This window comes from Halichoerus grypus, chromosome 2 (genome assembly GCF_964656455.1).
Source record: "Halichoerus grypus chromosome 2, mHalGry1.hap1.1, whole genome shotgun sequence".
Taxonomy (NCBI): Eukaryota; Metazoa; Chordata; class Mammalia; order Carnivora; family Phocidae; genus Halichoerus; species Halichoerus grypus.
This window is the reverse complement of record NC_135713.1, coordinates 111,408,276-111,429,477: the sequence shown is the minus strand read 5'-3', so window position 1 is coordinate 111,429,477 and position 21,202 is coordinate 111,408,276. Positions and strand designations below refer to the sequence as shown.

The window sequence follows — 21,202 nt, the reverse complement described above, 5'->3', positions numbered from 1 at the left end:
ACGCCCCAGACATCACAGTGCAAAGATGAAATAGTCCAGCTATGCCCAACTTTATTCCTGACACACACACAAACCGTAAGAAATAATACTTACTGTCATTTCAAGCCATGAAGTTTTAGAGTAAATTGTGAGGCAGCAATAACATACTTCTGTTATTTTGAACATTTTTTTCAATACTTTGGCAGAAAACAGACACACACAAACACATACCAAATTAGCAAAGGACAAGACTATGAAGGATTGCCAACACTTTGGATGTTAGTATTAGAATTAAAATTATTTTAAAAGATTAGACCAAAAGGCCAAAACTAATATAATGAAATTTGCCAGAGAAGAAAATATCGCTCTAGGCTGAGATTAAATAAATATAGGGTAAGGCAGAAGTGGATTAAAAGTAATTCATGTGAAAACCTAAGAATTTTCACTGACCAGTAGCTTAACAAGAAACTATGGTCTATCTTAGCTGGCAAAAAACTATGCTGACTGAGTAAGAAAGATGTTCAGATCAAAGTAAGTTAAATAAAATGACTATACTTAGACCATGTCCAGTTCTGGTACATTAATTTCTTTCTTAAGTGCATTTTTATTAGAACCTCAACAATAATTCTATAATTACTATCCTTTTTATAATGTTTACTGTGGGCCAGGCATTGTCCAGATGTCTTGTGTATAGTAACTCATTTAATCCTCACAGTACCCCTAGGAGACAGGAATCATTATTATCTCCATCTTATAGATCAAGAAACAGATCAAGCGACTGGCCTAAGTCCTATAGCTGGTAAGTGCGAGAGGTGTGATGGTCTAGTATTTCAAATGTGCTATGGGCAACCAAGAGAAGACTCAGGAGGGTAATCAGCATGTACAGGGTTAGAAGCCAAGTCCTATAAAGAATAATTAGGACAACTGGGTAAGTTTAGTTTGGGCAAGAGAGGCCTTAGAGACACATGAAAGCAGTCCTTCAGTATTTTCCAAGAGTTGAACAGTGGGAAGAGAAAGTGGGATTACTCTAGAACTAGGGATAATGGGAAAAAGTAACAAGAAGGAAAATTTGGGCTCAAGAATAAGGGAAGATTTTCTAAACAACAGCAATTTCCAAAATAAGTTTTATGTCACTTGAAGTGTTCAAAAAGAAGTCACATTCCTAGATTTAGAAAGAGGATGATTTACAGCAGTGCTTCTCAATCTGTGGTGAAAGATCAGTTTGGTTTTTTACCCCCAATCTTTCACAGACTTATACTTTTGCTCTATACCATGTTTAATGAGATAAGTCCAGTGATCACATGCTTGGATGTCATGGCTATGTCAAACTGTTAAGAGTTTCTAAACATATATTCTTAATTTCTGTACTTCTCTCATTGTGAATTAATAACAACCAATTCTCAGACAGGCATCAGGCTGTGGACCAGTTTGAGCAGTACTGCTCCAGACCTCTTTATTCTGGTATCACGATCACACTGTTCAGTGACACCTTTGGCTATTAAAAAGTGAAGTGCTAAAAGTTAACAGATTTTCTCCTATGTATTAAAAAAATGCCCAAAAAACCAACAACATATTTTTCCCCCCTCCCACCTTAAAGTTATTGTTAGTATACCTAAACAGCATTTAGGATTACTGGGTGACTGTTTCTACTCAAACTATAATTTATCAGGAGTATTTTTACATTTCAAAATCATTTTTAGGTTAGGACAGCATTATTCTCTCAATAATGAGCCTAGAAAAAATAAAAACATTAACATAATTACATAATTATGAAGCATAAGCTTAATTATATAATTATACAAAAATATATAAACCTGATTTGTGAGATTGGGAGGTAGGGTATTTTCATGAAGCTTACCTACACATTCAGTGGTGAAGAAAATAAACAATGCGTGCACTATCCAAGTCTGCAATGCCAACATCTTGCATTAGATATTTCTGTAAAAGACACATATAGTATTATTTTTATTATTTTTTCTCTTATTACACATAGCAAGTAAAGACACAATTCCTAACGCTTTTGTTTCCACTGGATAGCTGTCTTCTAAAAGGTGGTAAAATTTTATGAGAATGCAGAAAACAAATTTAAGTCTTCAAAATATTTTTCTTTATTCCCACTGGAGTTATGGCTATGTCAAATAGTGATGGAACACAACTTATACTTTAAGGTTAATTAAAAGAGCAATCCTGTTTCTTTATTATGTGAAGACTTACACTATTAGTAAATGCTGTGTGAGACAGTACTTCAGAGAGACAAATTTCTACATGGCAAAATCCACCAAAAGCTACCTCAAAAGATATTTGCAAAATGGAAAAAAAAGTTTGTAATTCATACCATGACCAAAAATATCCCCTACTATATGAAGAATGTCTACAAATCACTAAAAAATTCCAACACCTAGTAGAAAAACTAGCAAGGTGAGCTGAATAGGCAATTTATAGAAAAGAATATACAAATTATTTAAAACATATGAAATGATACTTTCAACCTCACTCATAATGAGAGGTGCAAATTAAACTACCCCAGAGAGGAATGCAAGATGATACAGACACTTTGGATAACAATTAGGCAGTTCTTTACCGAGTTAAATGTACATAGTAATAATCCGTACTTCCACTCCTAAGAATGTATCCAAGAGAACTAAAAATACATGTCCATATGAAGACTTATATTCAAATGTTCATAGCAGCTTTATTCGTAACAGTCCCAAACTAAAAACAACCCAAATGTCTATCAACTGGAGAACGGATAAACAAATACCCAAACAATGGTATATCCATACAATAGAATACCACTCAGCAATAAAAGGGAATGAATTAGTGATATATGCAATAGCATGAATGAGAATGAATCTCAAAAGCATTAGCTGAATAAAGGAAGACACACAAAACAGGCTATGTACTGCTGAATTCCATTTACAGGGTATTTGACAAATGGCACAACCAGGATGACAGAAAGCAGATCAGGGGGCTGGCCTGGGCTGAAGTGGAAAAGGGGAATAAATGTAAAGAGGCACAAAAGAACTTTCAGGGGTCATAGGAATGTTCCATGACCTGACTGGGGTAGTGATAAAACTCTATATATTTGTCAAAATTCACTAAATTGTGTCAAGAATTATGAAAGCACTGAGATTTTACCCTACTTGCAAGCGAACAAGTTAACCTGCTAGTTCCATGGATACTGGCAGAAGACATGAGACTCCTGTGTCAGAGACAAAGGACCTTACTACTCATACCAGGAGCAGCATTTTCAGAGTTATCAGCATTTTTTTGCGCCAGCTGCCTGGGCCCCAATTCCGACAGAGCACTGTGAAGAGGGGCTGGTAACACCTGTACGCACAGTGGGTCGTGTTACAGGAGGGAAGACGGAGCTTAAGAGACCCAGATCTTTTAAAATGGCAGTAAGCATGCCTGCCTTTTACTCTGGAGAGAGACACTAGCTCTGTTTTCCAAGGCTGTAAACAAACCTTCAAGAGACGTTTGGGGAATTGTTTCCTAACAAATTGTACACTAAAAATTGATGAATTTTATTCTTTATAAACTAAACCTCAATTAAAAACCAACAAAATCTACCCAGGCAAGGTATATAGTCAAAAGAAATGAGTGCTTCACTCCTCTAAAAGACATGTACAAGAATGTTCATACAAGTTTTATTTAAGTACTGAAAAGTAGAAGCAACCAAAAACACAAACACAGTAGAGCAGAAAAATTCAAGTAACTCAATCACAGCAATGAAAAAAGAATTACAGGTACTCACAACATGACTGAATTTCCTATGTAACAGAGAAGAAATGAGACACAAAAATGTATATGAAGTTCAAAATCAGGCAAATGTAATCTGTGGTGATAGAGAATAGTGGTTATCTTTTTTGGGGGGTGGGGAAGAGGGCAGAAGTGAGCATTCTGGGATGCTGGACATGCTCTATACTTTGAACTAGATGGTGATTAAAAATTTACTGAGCTATAAACTTGTGATCTGTGGACTTTATTGTATGTAAGTTGTACTTAGTAAAAACAGTAAACAAAACAAAATGACCCCCGTATCATTTCCAGTTTTGGCAAAAATATAAAAAATAAAAAATTATCAACACAGTATTTTGAGACTATGACATAAAGGCATTCTCAACTCTGCATTTATAGTGTAAAATGGCATAACCTTCCCAACAAACTGTGGGAATTTAAAACTGAATTTTATTGTTTGTAAATTAGAGCTCAATTATAAATAAAAGAACTATCCCGATAAGGTGTATGCCCAGTTTTGCATTATCGATCAAAATTAAAATATATATACGTTTGAATCTAATGATTCTACTTCTAGTATTTTATCCTATAGATATGAGCAAAACAATACACAAATAAGGTTATTCACTACAGCAGTTTTTAATAATAAAAGGCTGATGCACAAATAGGGGACTAGTTAAATTATGGTACATCCAAATACAGCATACATGTAGCTACAAAAAAGATGAGGAAGCTCTAGATCTCTACCTAGAGATGTGTAAAGATATCTAAAATACATAAATAAATAAAATAAAATATTGTTAAGGTAGAGAACAGTGTATTTGTTATTTGTGGGGAGAAACCAAAAAAAGACAAAACACACACTCATTTCCTTATATACACATGAAACACCTCTAGAAGGATAAAAACTCAAAGACTGGCTGCCACTGGATGAGATACCAGGGTCGGATGGAGATGCTCTACCATATATTCTTTGCACCTTTCCAATGTTGTACCATGTGACTTCAGTACTTAGTCAAAAACTAAATTTAAATTAAAAAATATTTGTGTAAACTCTCTCTCCCAAATAAAACTATGAACTTCTTGATGAGGGCTTCACAGTATTGCATTTGGAATACAGTGTTTTTTAATTAAATATCAATACTAACTTGACTTTATGTACTCCCTACCCATGTAACAGTCACTCTATAATTTGCTCAGGATAAAAGAATGAAGTTGTAGGAACCATTTTCCTCCACCTGTTTTATTTACTTCCTAACTTTAAATAGTCCCATATTAGAAAAATCCACATCATTCAACTGTTCATCAAAAACAAAATGAAGAAAATACCTGAGCATGCTGGGAGAGCAGTATGTGGTCATGCCACCCTGACCACCCACACCAAGTACCTTGTTCACACTGTAGAGAGGATTCTCTATAGTTCCTGGAAACTGGCAATCTTTTTATTGATGCACTATATTCTTAGAACAAAACTCTGACACAAGAGGTCCCATAAAGGTATTTATAGTTACCACAAAGCAATTAGATTTATCTAAGCAGGGCCATGAAACACAGTATGTAAAAGGAAAACAGGCAAAGAAGGTTTCACATTTTAATAGTTAGAAAGTAACGTTTCCTGGGACGCCCCGGTGGCTCCATCGGTTAAGCATCAAGCACCTGCCTTCAGCTCAGGTCATGATCCCAGGGTCCTGGGATTGAGCCCTGAGTCAGGCTCCCTGCTCAGTGGGGAGTCTACTTCTAGCTCTCCCTATGTCCCTCCCCCTGCTTGTGTGCATGCTCTCTCTCTCAAATAAATAAAATCTTAAAAAAAAAAAAAAGTAACGTTTCCTAATTTTTAAAGGATTGTCATTGAGATGTGATGAAGAAACATCTTTTCAGAGTCCCAACCTAAGAGATGGAAACACAGCAGCACTATCTAAAATACTAAATGCAATATAGTTAACTTCATTTTGGGGCTTATCTTGTTTTAAAATGGACAGAATTGACAGTATACTGCATACTGTTCCTCTCTTTTCATTTTGACAACAGTACACATTATCCTCCCGCATCTCTGGCAGAATTTTCCATGCATATATTATAACCACCTATTGCATACAAATGATTTTCCTTGAAATTTGCATCTTATCTTGGAACATTCTACGAAACCAAAACATAACTACTAAGCAGAGATACAGGGAAGGTTTATTCCAAGCACTGAGTGGTCCCTCTAGAGTGGCAATTCCTCAACTATGGTGGTTCAACACGGTAATGTGCTGAAAGGTGCTGTAAGATGCATCACAACTAATTCACTATTGTTAAAGTAATAAAGTTTACAAATGATTTTAAAAAATTAAAACAAATCAAGACTATCCCTGTAGTTGATCATTCTTATTCATTTTCATTCCCATGAACTTTCTTTAGTGGGAGAAAATGCACTGGAGTTATAACTGATAAATATTTAATAGTTTTGCCCCTTATAAATTCTTTTTGCTACTTATAGATTATGATTTTTGAGTCTTTCTTTTTACTTTGATGCAAGGACAAAATGAAAAAGCATGAGTAATATATTTAGATATAGACTCCATGGGAGGAAGAACGTCAATATAAACTTAGTTACTATGGTAACATTACTCCTATAATTGTAGAACTACTAGTAGATGAACTACAATTGCCAAAAAGAAGGCAAAGTAATGTTTGTTGAATAAATAAACTGGGTAGGGATCAGGATGAGGAAAATTTCAATATGGTATCATGTATACACATTACAGTGTTAGTTTGAATAAATTTGCAAAGAGTCAGTCATACCTACATTATATTAACTATTATTTTAAAAATTATCCAACTCTGCTCTATTCTATTATTACTAATTATTAATTCATAGTAACACTTTGTATACTATTTTACATTACACAAGTGCTTTTATGTAAATTACTTCACCTGATTCTCCTAATATCCTAGAGAAGGAGGCTGGTAGGGCAGGAATCATTATTTTATTATTTTAAGAGTTTATATTTTTAGAACAGCTTCAGGCTTAAAATGAAATTGAGAGGAAGATACAGAGAATTCCCACATACCCTCTGCCCCCACACATGCACAGCCTCTCCTATTATCAGTATCACTCACCGGAATGGTACATTTTACCAAGGATGAACCTACATTGACACACTTTAACCACTCTAAGTCTGTAGTTTACCTTAGTGTCCACTCATGGTGTTGTACATCCAATGGGTTTCGAATGGCAAGGATTAATTACTGGAACTTCACAAAAGAAAAATTCTGCCAGGTTAAGTTACTTACCCAAATCACAAAATTAGGAAGTGAAGAAACAGGGACTTGAAACTAAGTCTTCTGCCTCCAAAAGTCATGCTCTTTTCATTAGGTCTCACTATAAAGAGAGGAGAGCCTTGTTCAGAAAACTGGCTTGGATAATAATATGCATTCTTCTTAAATCCTTGCCTGCTGTAAGCCTTCCTGAAAGTATCCCGTTTTAGATACCTTCTGACCCTCAGTATAAAACAATCCCATAAACACTTGTATAACAATATTTAAACATCCCACTGTTGTTTTGAAAAAATACTTGGAAACATTATCAGCCCCTCCATGCCTACTTCAAACTTCCCTGATGTTCATGTAGTATCACAGAAACATGAAAGGGACATTTTGTTGACTCTGACAAAAGCAGTTAAAGCAAATCTTTAAGAGAATCATACCTTTTACCTTTCCCTAGCAGTTAAGGCTACTGACTCTTCAACTGCCATACTATTTTATGCACACAGACATAAAAATTCAGTTTAAATTTCAGTACTAGGTTAAATTCTAGTGCAAGTAATGGTAGTTCCTCTTTGAAATGTAAATGATAACTTCAAACTCAGGCAAGGAGTTGAATCCTCCATTACTGTTTCACACATATTAAGCCTTTGATATAATTTAATAATATATAAGAAAGAAATTAAATTTACAATGATATATTAAAATGCAAAAGAAATAATTAAGTTTTCAAATGAAGAGAAGTTGAAAATATATCATGTAGAAGTCCCCTATAATCCCACCACGGTAACTAATGTGAACAATTTGGTGGATACTTTTGCAAAATTTTCTATTTATATATTACAACATTATATTGTATAAATATATACTTTTACAAAAATGGGATCACAAAAATGTGCTATAACTTGCTTTTTCCACTTACTACATTTGGATATATTTCTAAGTCAATACATAAAAATTAATTCTACTTATAGCATTTGTTCAAATTCACCTTCTCATATAGGTCTTCCCTGACCACCCAGTATTGCTTATCCCCCTTTCCTATTTTTTCTCAATGGCACTTACCACTTTCTAAAATGACTTGGCAAACATTTCCTGTAAAGGGCCAGATAATAAATATTTTAAGTTTTGTGGCTGTTAAGGTCTCTGTTGCAACTAGTCGACTTTGTTACAGACAGTACGTAAACAAATGGGCATGGCTGAATTCTAATAAAACTATTTATTAAAGTATTTATTAAAATAGCATGGTCTGCAGACCATAGTTTGCCAACCCCTGCTCTAAAATAGTTTACTTATTTTATTGGCTGTCATGGGTTGAATTGGGTTTTCCTCCCTAAAGATATGCTGATGTCCTAACCCTCAGCATCTCATAATGTGACCCTGTTTGGAAATAGGGCTGTGGCTGAGGTAATTAGTTAGGATGTCATAAAGGAGCAGAGTGGGGCCTTAATACAGTATGACTGGTTGTTGTTATGAAACAGAAACAAACAGGCACAATGCTGTGTGACAACACAAGCAGGTACTGGAGTGATGTAGCTATAAGCTAAGAAATGCCAAGGACTAACTAAGGGCTACCACCAGGAGCTATGAAAAGGCAAGGAATGATTCTATCCAGAGTTTCAGAAGGACTTCTGGCCTCCAGAACCTTAAGAGAATAAACTCCTGTTATTTTAAATCACCCAGTTTGTGGCACTTTGTTACAGCAGCCCTGGGAAACTAATACATTATCTGTGCACCTAAAATAGAATGTTAGCAAATTAGGCAAGAAATTTTGTCTGTTTTGTTCCCTCCTATCTTCCAACCATCAAGAATCACACCCAGCATAGTAAGCACCTCAGTATCTTTGCTGGATAGATAAACTGACTTTCTTGCTGTAAGCAGGTGCATAATATATTAGTGGAATAAATATACTGTAATATAACTAGTCCCAAGTCTTTGTATGGGCATAAGCTTTCATTTCTCTTGGGAAAATACCTAGTAGACTAGCTAGGTCATATCTATGGTAGGTATATATTCATATTCTTCTTTGGTGATGTGTCTGTTCAAATATTTTGCTCGTTTTTAGACTGGGTGTGTTGTTTTCTCAATATTATGTTTAGAAAGTTTTAAAAAATAAAATTCTAGATACAAGGTCTTTATTAGAAAATGCTTTTTTAAGTATTTTCTCCCAATCTGTGGCTTATCTTCCCATTCTTTTACCGTGCTTTTTTTTTTAAACGAAATTTATGACTTTATTTTTTTTTATTTATTTTTTTTTAGATTTTATTTATTTATTTGAGAGAGAGAATGAGAGAGAGAGAGAGCACATGAGAGGGGGGAGGGTCAGAGGGAGAAGCAGACTCCCTGCTGAGCAGGGAGCCCGATGCGGGACTCGATCCTGGAACTCCAGGATCATGACCTGAGCCGAAGGCAGTCGCTTAACCAACTGAGCCACCCAGGCGCCCTTTTACTGTGCTTTTTAAAGAGCAGAAATTTTCATTTTAATCGAGTCCAATTTATTAACTAGTACTTCTGGTATTGTATCTAAGAAATCCTTGCCTAACCCAAAGTCTCAAAGGTCTTCTATATTTTCTAGCTAAAAGTTTTATAGTTTTAGGTTTTATTAGGTCTATCAACTATTTTGAGGTAATTTTTATATATGGTGTAAATCAGGTATTCAAGTTCATTTTGTTACATATGGGTAGCGAATTGTTTCTGAACTATTTGTAGAAAAACTACCCTTTCTCAAGTGAATTGCCTTTACACTTTCATCAAAAATCAGTTATCCATACATGTGTGGGTCTATTTAAATACTCTCTATTCCATGGTCGGGCAAACTTTTTATGTAAAGGGCCAGAGAATAAATGTTTTAGGCTTTGTAGACCACAATGCTTCTGTTGGAACTACACCATCTGCTGTTGTAGCACAAAAGCAGCCGCAGATAATATATAAACAAATGGGTGTCGCTGTGTTCTAACAATACTTTCCAAAAATAGGAGGCACCCTGGAGTTTACCTGTGAGTTCTAATTACCCAATTTCTGCTCTGTTCTGTTCCATTGATCTATTTGCTTTTAAGTACTGAAATCAATGTTCTGTGTGTAGTTATCATGGCTACTGCTGGATGGAGTGTTATATAAATGTCAATCAGACCAATCTGGTTGATAGTGTTATTCAAATCTTCTATATCTTTAGTCATTTTCTGTTTATTTCCTCTATCAATTATTGAAAAGGGGGTTTGATATCCCCAAATATAACTGTAGCTTTATTTATTTCTTCTTTCAGTTCTTTCAGATTTTGCCCTATTTTGAAGCTACATTATTAGGCACATAAATGTAAGGTCTTGAGGAAGCGACTCTTGTTATCATTGTGCAATGACTTTCTTTACCAATGGTCATATTCTTGGCTCTGAAATCTACTTTGACATCATTATAGACATCTAATCTTCTCTTCCATTAGAGTTATCATGGTATATCTTTCCCCGTTCTTTATATTTTACCTATTTCTTTCTTCATATTTAAAGAGCTTTGTTTTTTATGTTTTGTTTTGGTAGGTAGCGTACAGTTGTACCTAATCTGACAACCTCTGCTTTCAGGCCACTTATATTTAATATCATTATTGATATAGTTAGGTTTAAAGCTATCATCTTTAAATTTTTTTTTTTTTAAGATTTTATTTATTTGCGAGAGAATGAGAGACAGAGAGCATGAGAGGGAGGAGGGTCAGAGGGAGAAGCAGACTCCATGCTGAGCAGGGAGCCCGATGTGGGACTCGATCCTGAGACTCCAGGATCACAACCTGAGCCGAAGGCAGTCGCTTAACCAACTGAGCCACCCAGGCGCCCTAAAGCTATCATCTTTATATTTGTTTTCTACCTATTTGATCTCTGTTCTCCCTCTTCTTCTATTTCTGTCATTTGTGTTAAGTGACTATTTTTTATGATTTCCATTTTGTCTTTCTTTTTGGCTTATAAGCTATTAATTCTTTGTTTTGTTATCTTAGTGATTACTCTAAGATTTATAGTATACATCTTAAACTTATCAGTCTACAGGCACCTCACGCACAGTAAAGTATACTAGAGTATACATCCATTTCTCCCCTCTGGATCTTTACGCTATTTTTGGCATACAACTTACTTTTACATATTTTATAAACTTCAGATGTACTTTATATATGTTGTAAACCATACTGTCATTGTTTTTGTTTAAATAATTATTTTAAAAGAGATTTCAATAATACAAATATCTTGTGTATACATCCACGTCTACTACCATTTCTAGAGCTTCTCACCCTTTGTCTAAGGTCTACATTTTCATCTAATATTTTCCTTCTGTCTGAAGGATATTATTTTATTATTATTTGTAATGTGGGTCTGCTGGTGATGGATTCTTTAAGTTTCTATATACCTAAAAATATTTCATTATTATTTTTCATAGATATTTTCACTGGGTATAGATTCTCAATTTTTCTTTCAGTACTTTAAAAATGTAGCTATTAAGTTCTTGCATGCACTGTTTCTAATGAGAAATCTACTATCATCCTTATCTTTCTTCTTTTGTATGAAAAGTCTCTTTTCTCCTCTGGATGCATATAAGTTTTTTTACAACTAGTTTATCACTAATTTTGAGCAATCTGACTGTAATGCACCTTGGTAAAGTTTTCGTCATGTTTCTGGTGCTTAAGAGTTTGTTGAACTTCTAGGAGCTGCTGGTTTAAATAGTTCTCATCAAATCTAGAAAAATTGTGGCCATTATTTCTTTGAATATATTTATCTGTGACCCTCCTGCTCCCACCCTTGAGGATTCTAATAACATGTATTATTAGGATGCTTGAAGTAGTCCCCCAGCTCACTGCTCAATCCACTTTTTCCTTTTTTTCTATGTTTTATGATAATTTCTACTGCTGTGTCTTTAGGTTTACTGATCTTTTTGTCTGCAATGTCTAATCTACCATGAATCCTAACTTGTGTATTTTTCATTTCACACATCATATTTATCATCTCTAGAGGTTTAACTGGGTCTTTTTCACATATTCTATAATTCTACCTAACTTTTTGAACATATAGGACGCAGTTATAATAACTTTTAATTTCTCTGGTAATTCTTTTTTTTTTTTTTAAGATTTTATTTATTTATTTGAGAGAGAGAATGAGAGAGAGAGAGAGAGCACATGAGAGGGGGGAGGGTCAGAGGGAGAAGCAGACTCCCTGCTGAGCAGGGAGCCCGATGTGGGACTCGATCCTGGGACTCCAGGATCATGACCTGAGCCGAAGGCAGTCGCCCAACCAACTGAGCCACCCAGGCACCCTTCTCTGGTAATTCTAACATCTATGTCAGCTCTGGGTTAGTTTTAATTAATTCTTCTCATTATACATTGTACTTTCAAGCCTCTTACATGCCTGATAATTTCTGATTGGATGTTGCACACTGAATTTCACCTTATTTGCTATTGGATCTGTATTGAATTTTTTTATATTTCTATAATCTTTTCTTTTTAAAGATCAATTGGGCCACCCAAACGCTCCTGTATTTCTATATTCTTGAACTTTGTTCCAGGACACAGTTAAGTTACTTGGAAAAGTATGGTCCTTTCATGTCTTGCTTTTAAGATACACTGGTAACTAGGTATTTACCTGAAGAATACAAAAATATTAATATAAAGGGATACATGCACCCCGATGTTTACAGTAGCATTATCTTTAACAGCCAAATCATGGAAATAGCCCAAGTGTCCACTGACTGATGAATGGATGAAGGAGATGTCTGTGTGTGTACATACACATATGTATATATGTATACACACACACACAATGGAATATTACTCAGCCATCAAAAAGAATGAAATCTTGCCATTTTCAATGACGTGGATGGAACTGGAGAATATTATGCTAAGTGAAATAAGTCGGAGAAGACAAATACCACATGATTTCACTCATATATGGAATTTAAGAAACAAAACAAAGGGGAAAAAAAGAAAGGCAAAGAAACAAACTTTAAAAAAAAGATCTATTTATTTGAGAGGGAGGCAGAGGGAGAGGGAGCAGACCCCTTGCTGAGCAGGGAGCCTGATGGAGGGCTTGATCCTGGGACCCGGAGATCATGACCTGAGCCGAAGGCAGATGCTTAACTGACTGAGCCACCCTGGCGCCCCCCAGACTGTTAACTATAGAAAACAAACTAATGGTTACCAGAGGAGAGATGTGTGGGGGGATGGGTGAAATAGGTGATGGGGATTAAGGAGTGCACTTGTGACGAGCACTGGGTGTAGTATGGAAGTGCTGAATCACTATATTGTAAACCTGAAATTAATATCATGTTCAAATCCCAGGAATTTAAACAAAAACTTAAAATATACTGGGTGGGATTGGAGCAGTGCTTATTCTAGGGTGATTTATTTCCTACTACTGAGGCAGGATCCTTCTTTGTCTCTATCCAATATCCCATGAGTCAAATGGTTTCCAACCTGGCTGGTGAGGACAGGAACCTTTCCTGACCCAATGGAAGCACCAAGTGCTGTTATCTTTACCACCTCCAGGAGGTTCCTTCCCTGGTCTGTAGTAATTTCTTTACATGCATGCACTGGTCAGCACTCAGATGAATAGCTGAATAGGACCTCTGAAGCTTTCAAGAGTCCTCTAGTATTCTGCTTTGTGAACTCTAGCTCCTTTGGTATTCCCAGCCATTTCCACAGGTCAAAGAGAATCCACAGAGCTTACCCTGGATTCCCTCGACCTGTGCCATGGCCTGGAAACTTTCTCAAGGTAGTAGGCTAGTGTAATCATAGGGTCCATCTTATTTGTTTCCCATCTATCAAGACCACTGCCTTTCATTATCCAGTGTCAAGTGTCTTGATTATCACTGTTTCATGTTTTTTGGTTTTATGGTTGTTTCAGGCAGAAGGGTAAATCTTATCCTCCTCATCCCATTTTGGCCCTAAGTGCAAGTTGCCTAGTCATTTGGATACCAAATCAAGCAAGGATTACATGATAAAACTATTGTCAAACTATTACGCATATTGGTGTGACAAATCCTAATTAAAGCATTTGCAAATTAATTTTAGCAACATACATGAAAACAAAAAACCCCATAAATACTAACAAGTATTAAGCCTAAAAACAGGGGCACCTGGGTGGGTCAGTCAGTTATGCATCTGCCTTGGGCTCAGGTTATAATCCCAGGGTCCTGGGATGGCGCCCCAAGTCAGGCTCCTTGCTCAGCGGGGAGTCTGCTTCTCCCTCACCCTCTACCCCTCCCCCCATCCTGCTCATGCTCTCTCTCTCCCTCGAATAAATTAATTTAAAAAATCTTAAAAAAAGCCTAAAAGTATAAGTATGGTCCATTAAGCAAAAAGATAAAATATTACCCACTGTATTAAGAAAACTATACAATCATTCCAATAGATGTTTGAAAATCATCTGATAATATTCAACAGCTGTTCACTTAAAATTTAAAAATAACAACAAAGTGTCAAAAAAAACAAAGACTGAAAGAGACCATCCTTATCTTGATGAAGTGTAACAAAGAAGAGGATAGATTCTGGAATCAGACTGCCTTTGTTCAAATCCCAACTCTTTATTTTTTGTAAAACATCTTAGCCAAGTTATTTGATATCCCTCACTTTCATTTTCCTTATCTGTAAAATGAAGATAACACCACCACCTACCCACATACCACCTAGGACTTTTGTGAACATTAAATAGTCAATAAACATAAAGCACTTATAATTTACCTGGCTCATAGTATGTACTCAATAAACGGTAATCTGTTGTTATCAGTGCAGCTCTTGCTGTTGCTGCCACAATCCGTTATCAGAAACCTAGAGCAAACATCATATTCAAAAATAAAAATTAGAAGCATTTCTATCAAAGTCAAAATTCAAACAAGATGCTTGGAGTCATCACTTATTCAACACTGTTCTAGATGGCTTAACCAAAAATAGAACAAATGCTGATATAAAAATGGAAAAAGAAAAGCTTGTAGATTATCTATTAAGAAAAAGAATGAGAAAAAAAAAAAAAAAGAAAAAGAATGAGAATCAAATGACAAACTACCACAACTACTGAGCATTTAACATAATAGTCAAACAAAAGATCATCAAAAAACGTAGCTCTCCTATATACCAGCAATAACCAATTAAAATGTAAAAGAAAAAATCCTATTCACAACAGCATCAAAAACTGTAATAACTAAGAAAATATCTAATCAGAACTATGTAATAACTTTATACAGAAAACTATAAACCCTTACTAAACAGCTCATCAGTTAAGACTTAAATACCATGGAATGGAAAACAAAATATACATAGTACAGACATTGGTTCTTCACAAATTACTATCTTCATGTAACACAATTTTAATCTAAATTACAAAGTAGTTTATTATAGAACTTTACAAACCAATTTAAAATGTCATATAAGACATTAGATAATAACCAAAAGCCCATTTTCAAAAGGAAGAATAAAAAAATACTTGCCCTATCATCTATTAAGGCACACCGCAACATTATAATAAAGACAGGGCACTGCATGTGAATAATTTGATCAGTGGTATAAAACAAAAAATCCAGAAACAGACCCATATATATTTAAGAATTTAATCATCTGATAAAAAAAAAAAAGCACCTCGTATCACTGGGGAAATAAAGGACCATTTAATAAATAGTACTGGGACAACTGGCTCCACAAGCAAAAAGATGAAGAGTTCTACTTCATTACACATACATACACTCCAGATTAAGGATCTTTAGATTTCAAGTATGGGAAGAAAATACAGAGTTATGTTTACGACCTTAGAGTCAGGCAAGTCCCCCTACACATTATCACTGACTGTTTTAGACATACGAAAAGGTTTAAAGAGTATTTTGATGACGATTTACGTTCTCACTACAGCTTAAGAAATAAAACATAACACATATAGTTGAAGCCAAATAAACAGGTCTTGCTCTTCAGAAGTTTAAAATTTAGAGAGATAGAATATGCACAGAATGCTACAGAAGCATAGAGAATAACCCAATTCACAAAGGGTCCAGGAAGGCCCAGAAATGAAATACAAGTAAAGATTTTCCTAAACAGAGAAAATAGCATGCATACACATGAGCTATGTCATCTTTGACTCTAAATGTCAAATGAAGATTATCAATGGCAAAATTCCAGCACATGCCAGTGTACAAACCAGAGCTGTGCTACCTGAAACCCAGCTCTGATGAGTTTACTTTGTGTTAGGGAATGGAGGTGAGGGTATATACACAACAGAACATCCAAACAAAAACAGATTGTGTAGATAACCAATATGAAAGGCACTCTTCAGAAGTAATGATGAAACCAATCTACCTCAGAGCACAGGATGAAACGGATGAGTCTGAGTAAAGAGAAAATGAAAATTTGGAGGCAGAACATCCAAATTTTAACAGTGCAACAGATTTACTGCGCTGAAAGGAATAAAGCTCCTGCTCTGAATATGTAAACATAAAGCTTTAAAATAATAACCTATGCTACAGCCACATTTCAACACATATAGCTCTCTTAGTCATGATCCATTAGGTAACTAATTCCTCATTAAGTCTCATTAAGATATACTAGACAGACACAGAATGAAAAAGAGACTGTAGACATTGTAACAAGGAGTGTTTCTGAACATTGTTGACCGGTTGTTTCTTGAATTTCTCTTATCTCCTGATTTCTTTTTTTTTTTTTTTTTTTTTGTCTTATCTCCTGATTTCTACATAATGGTATCATGTGGTTGAATTCTTTCATTTAGCTTCTTTATGTCTCCTTCACTGAATTCTCTGCTAGGGTTTACCTCCTGGCTATGAAAGTACCCAAGTATTTGGAATCTACTATTTTTTTAAAAATACCAACATATGAAGACATAGGACTTGAAGTATCACTATCTGAAACAAAATAATTTCAAGAATTCTGGCTGGGATCTTTGATTCCAGTTATGTATCATTGTCTTGGATATTCCGCCTCTGACTCAAATAGAAAGGTCTAAAAACAATACACAAATACACACATGCTGGTGCACACATATAGATACAAATGCACCGACTTCTAAGAAAAATCGTATCTTTTTCCCCCATCTAAGATCACCCTTCTTGAACTGCCTAAGTCAATGGGGTCAATTGTTGCCTCTTACCTATCCATTAAATTATAGCTTATCTAATCTTCTTTCATGATGTCTCTCCCATTTGTCTCTTCTTTTCTACCCTCTACCATGACTAACATAATTTAGGCACCGATCACCTTACTATTTATCTGCCTTCCTGCTTCCAGTCTCTTTCCATCCTCCAAATCATTCTGACGTTATAGGTAGATGAATCTATCTAAAACACTACTTTAAACTCGTCACTCTTATCTTCAGAAGCTTTTTAAAGGGTCAATAATAATGCCAAATATTTTAGCTATTTAAGAACCTAAAAATTTGGCTTCATGTGCCTGTGTAACCTATCTTCTCCAGTATTTAAAATCTATTCCAGAGGGGGCCGACTGGCTCAGCTGGTAGAGCAAGTGGCTCTTGATCTTGGGGTTGTTGAGTTCAAGCCCCACGTTGGGTGTAGAGATTACTTAAAATAAACAAACAAATAAATAATAAAGTCTACTCTAAAAACCCCCTCTACTCAGACTGTTCCCTCAAGCTACCCCACCACTGTACATCTAAAGAGAATAGCAAACAATCTGCTGAAATTATTTATGTAGTTTCCCATATGCAAAGCAAATATTTAAGTTCTTCATTTTCCTTGACCTCATCATGCCACTCACATCTTGGTCTACTTTTTATCATTCCCTACTCCTATAGACTAAGCTCACTTCTACTGACTAAGCTCACTCCTACAGACTAAGCTCAAGCCACAGTAAACTACTAGACTTTCTCTAACACACTTTGTTATTTCAGAGTTTGTGCTTCTACATATGCTATCCCCTGACGCTACAGTGTCTTTTCCCAGACTCTGCTTTGCACCATGTATAACTTCGATGAAACATCATCTCTCCTGTGAAATTTCCCTGTTCCCACAAACATCTTTGCTCCCAATGCACTTGTGTACAGTTCTGTAATAGGACTGATAACACTGTACTGTAATTATTTGTTTCTATGTCTTGATATCCTCAGAATCTAAGATACTTTGAGGCACATAGAGGACAATCAAGAGTGGGTTTTAAAAGACCTCCTCGAATGGACATATTATTCTAGTCACTGCCAGTCAAGTATACTATATGAAGAGGGAATATATGCGTCAGAGTTAAGAGCTCAGATTCTGAAGCCAAGCTATCTATGTATGAATTCTAGATCTACCCCTTATTAACTGTGTGGCACTGGACAAATTAAACCTCTCTTTGCTTTGGTTTCCTTCTTTGTAAAAGGAAGATAGTAACATTTACCTCCTAAGGTTATGAGGATTAAAAGAATACAGACAAAGTGCTCAGAACAGTGACTGGCACAAAATAAGTATTACATATGTATCGCCTATTATAATTAATATACCTTGGTTATTTCTGACTCTTTCTACATAGATCTTTATTTGGAATGGGTTTCCTTCATTTTTCTCTTTATCCAAATCTCATAAAGGTTTCAAGTCTGACCTCTGCTCAATCCTTTGATCATTCCAACCGTTAAATAATCACTCCCTAATTTAAATATAGCAGTTTCCCTATCATTCTACATTTAATTGAAACTGCCTTGCATCCTTGCAATTTTTCATACATCTGTCAGCCCATATTTCTTTTTTTTTTTTTTTAAAGATTTTATTTATTTATTTGACAGAGAGAGACATAGCGAGAGCAGGAACACAAGCAGGGGGAGTGGGAGAGGGAGAAGCAGGCTTCCTGCCGAGCAGGGAGCCCGATGTGGGACTCGATCCCAGGACCCTGACCTGAGCCGAAGGCAGACGCTTAACGACTGAGCCACCCAGGGGCCCTGTCAGCCCAATTTCTGTAAACTCTATAAAGGTCCTAAGAAAACCTCATGCATCTTTGTGAATTCCTATAGCCAGCAGTAAGTGTTTAGTATTTGTTGTGTAAAATAATAAGAGTAGAAACTTCAACTCTGATCATGCGACCTTTGCAATCAAAGAAATGGAGAAGGCTGTTGAGAACATTCCACGCTTCTCTGGGAGCCAGGCTGCTAATGTATTAGGGCCAGGGAGTCTGGACTCCTGTTAAAATGAGAAGCTCTCGCTTCTGTGGGGGGAAAAACCTTCCTTGCAGATCAGTTATGGGGAGTAGGCAAGTTCCCAAACCAAACTGTAGTAGTGGATCCTTTAGGAGAAATGTGTCAGCATGAAAAAATGACCAACTGAGAGTACAGGATTTGGAATTACACAGATCTAGGTGACAAAGCGACCCTAACCCTCAGTTTCCTTCTCTATAAAGGATATCACAACACTTTACTTCATAGGTATATAATAATCGACATTCACCCTAACATTTAACTGCAGTGCAAATTCCCTTGGGAAAATTTTTAAATAAACTGAAAACACTGCAACTCATAAATAAAAATGAGAACACTGTGCACGGTTTTCATTACTAAGAAAATATATTAACTTAGCTGGCAGCAGTATTTATAATATTCTAAATTACCTATGAGAAAATTAAACATGTATAGCAATGTCAATTATACAGACTTGAGGGAAAAATTCCACTACAAAACTTATTCTCCTTTTCTCACACTTTCTCCATCCTGTAATTTTTTCTTCCACGTGATTAAAAACAAGTGTTCAAAATAATCTCCCAAAACAAATAGCTGGAAAACATGATTTAACTTAATATCAAGTTGGTCCTATAAACGTAGAATTCCATTTACAGTTCAAAAATACTTCCAAATGGGAATTATCGTGAATTTAAGAAATTAAGATAATGGCGAACAGCTAGCTCATATGATGATCTGAGTCAGGAATTTCAAATTAAGAGTTGTTCCAACTTGAAGCTGGCAGTCACACAGTCTAAAGGGTTTGTTTACAGCACTGACTTAACCAAAGGCTTCAATCTTTTATAAGAGTCATCCTGGCATTCTAATCACTAATTATTTTTAAAGCAGTGTAACTGTTGAAAATGCCAATACTACACAAATTAAACCGAAATGGCTGTTCTTCTTAAGGGAGGAAAAACCCAAAAAACAAAAGTGGCAAGTCTTAGTTCTAACCTGTGATTTTTTTTCAGTTGGAGTTATGAATAAAATGCTGTTCATCTACTGAAAAACAGAACCTCGCCGCTTGGAATAACCTTTAAGCTTGGGGGAGGGGTGAACTTTTAAAGATGGATTCGGTGCTTCTCAGATACAGTGTTATGTGGGATTCGTTAGGACGGGTACACGTCAGAGGTAAAAAGAAGAAAAAAGACGTTAGTTTAAAATGTTTTAATTAAGGTGAACTTTCAACCCTGTGAAACATTACAACTTCAGGATGAAAAGATGGCTTTGGTGAAGAGATACTAATCTCCGGGTAGAAAATGAAGAGTCAAGTGCGGGGCTAGTAGAAATTAAGGGGAGATGGAAAAGGGCAAAAAGTGGGGATTTGGGGGCGTGGGCCTAAGAAGGGTGTGTGGGTGGATGTGTGTGTGTGTGCTGGAGATAAGGTCTGCGCTTACGTTTGAGAAATATAGGCGACAAAGTTGTAGAAATCAAATTCAGAGGTGTGTGAACACGGAAAGGAAGGAGGAATGTGGGGATTTCCAGGCTGGAACTAACAAGTTTGGGACGGACACGGTATTAGGGCGCCTCTCTCCCGGGGAAGGGTGGCCCCCTCGAGTGCCAGGTCTCCAGGCCCGAACTCCCCGACCTAGCCCTCACCCTCCCGCTACACGGCCCTTCACTCGGCCACGGCACCTCCTCACCTCAAGCCGCGGCGCCTCTCTCATCCGCGTCTGTAGAGCGCACGACTCCCTCCGCGCCAGGCCGGGCCGGGCCCGTCGGCCGCGCAGCCGCGGCCTCCGGCTCAGCTGCGCCCGGGCGTTCCCCGCGCCGCTCCGCGGGCCTGTCGGCTCCCCGCTTCTGCTCCGGCTCGCTCAGTGTTCCTTCCCGCAGACGCGGCACGCGGCCCTCCTCCCACGGTGGGGCGTTGCGCCCCCCGACCCCGCCCCGCAGCGCCCTCGCCGCGCCCCGCCTCCGGACTTAGGGAGTCTATGCTGATTGGCTCCAGAGAGACCCGGCGCGCCAGGGTATTGGCCGGGCGGTAGCCCGACGGCGAGGGGGCGGGACTCCAGGCAGCTACGATTCCCGTAACGCGGATCCTGGCGTCCGGGATTCCGGCGGCTGCGCCAGCGTCGCTTTTC

At 36.8% G+C, this 21,202-nt stretch overlaps 1 protein-coding gene across 2 annotated transcripts in view; it reads right to left on the bottom strand.

Annotated features, from left to right (window-relative positions):
• IL6ST (interleukin 6 cytokine family signal transducer) overlaps nucleotides 1–20,985 on the bottom strand; it is a 52,990-nt gene extending 32,005 nt beyond the window's left edge. The window contains exons 1-4 of one of the 2 annotated variants that reach the window (XM_078067312.1): nucleotides 20,765–20,985; nucleotides 14,672–14,758; nucleotides 6,997–7,084; nucleotides 1,838–1,917 (exon numbers count right to left, since the gene is read on the bottom strand). In XM_078067312.1, coding sequence (XP_077923438.1) covers nucleotides 1,838–1,901 — 64 coding nt within the window. In that variant the 5' untranslated portion in view covers nucleotides 1,902–1,917; nucleotides 6,997–7,084; nucleotides 14,672–14,758; nucleotides 20,765–20,985. The remainder of the gene's footprint in view (nucleotides 1–1,837; nucleotides 1,918–6,996; nucleotides 7,085–14,671; nucleotides 14,759–20,764) is intronic. The other variant, XM_036065681.2, reaches the window with a different exon arrangement.
• Between the last annotated feature and the right edge of the window lie 217 nt (nucleotides 20,986–21,202).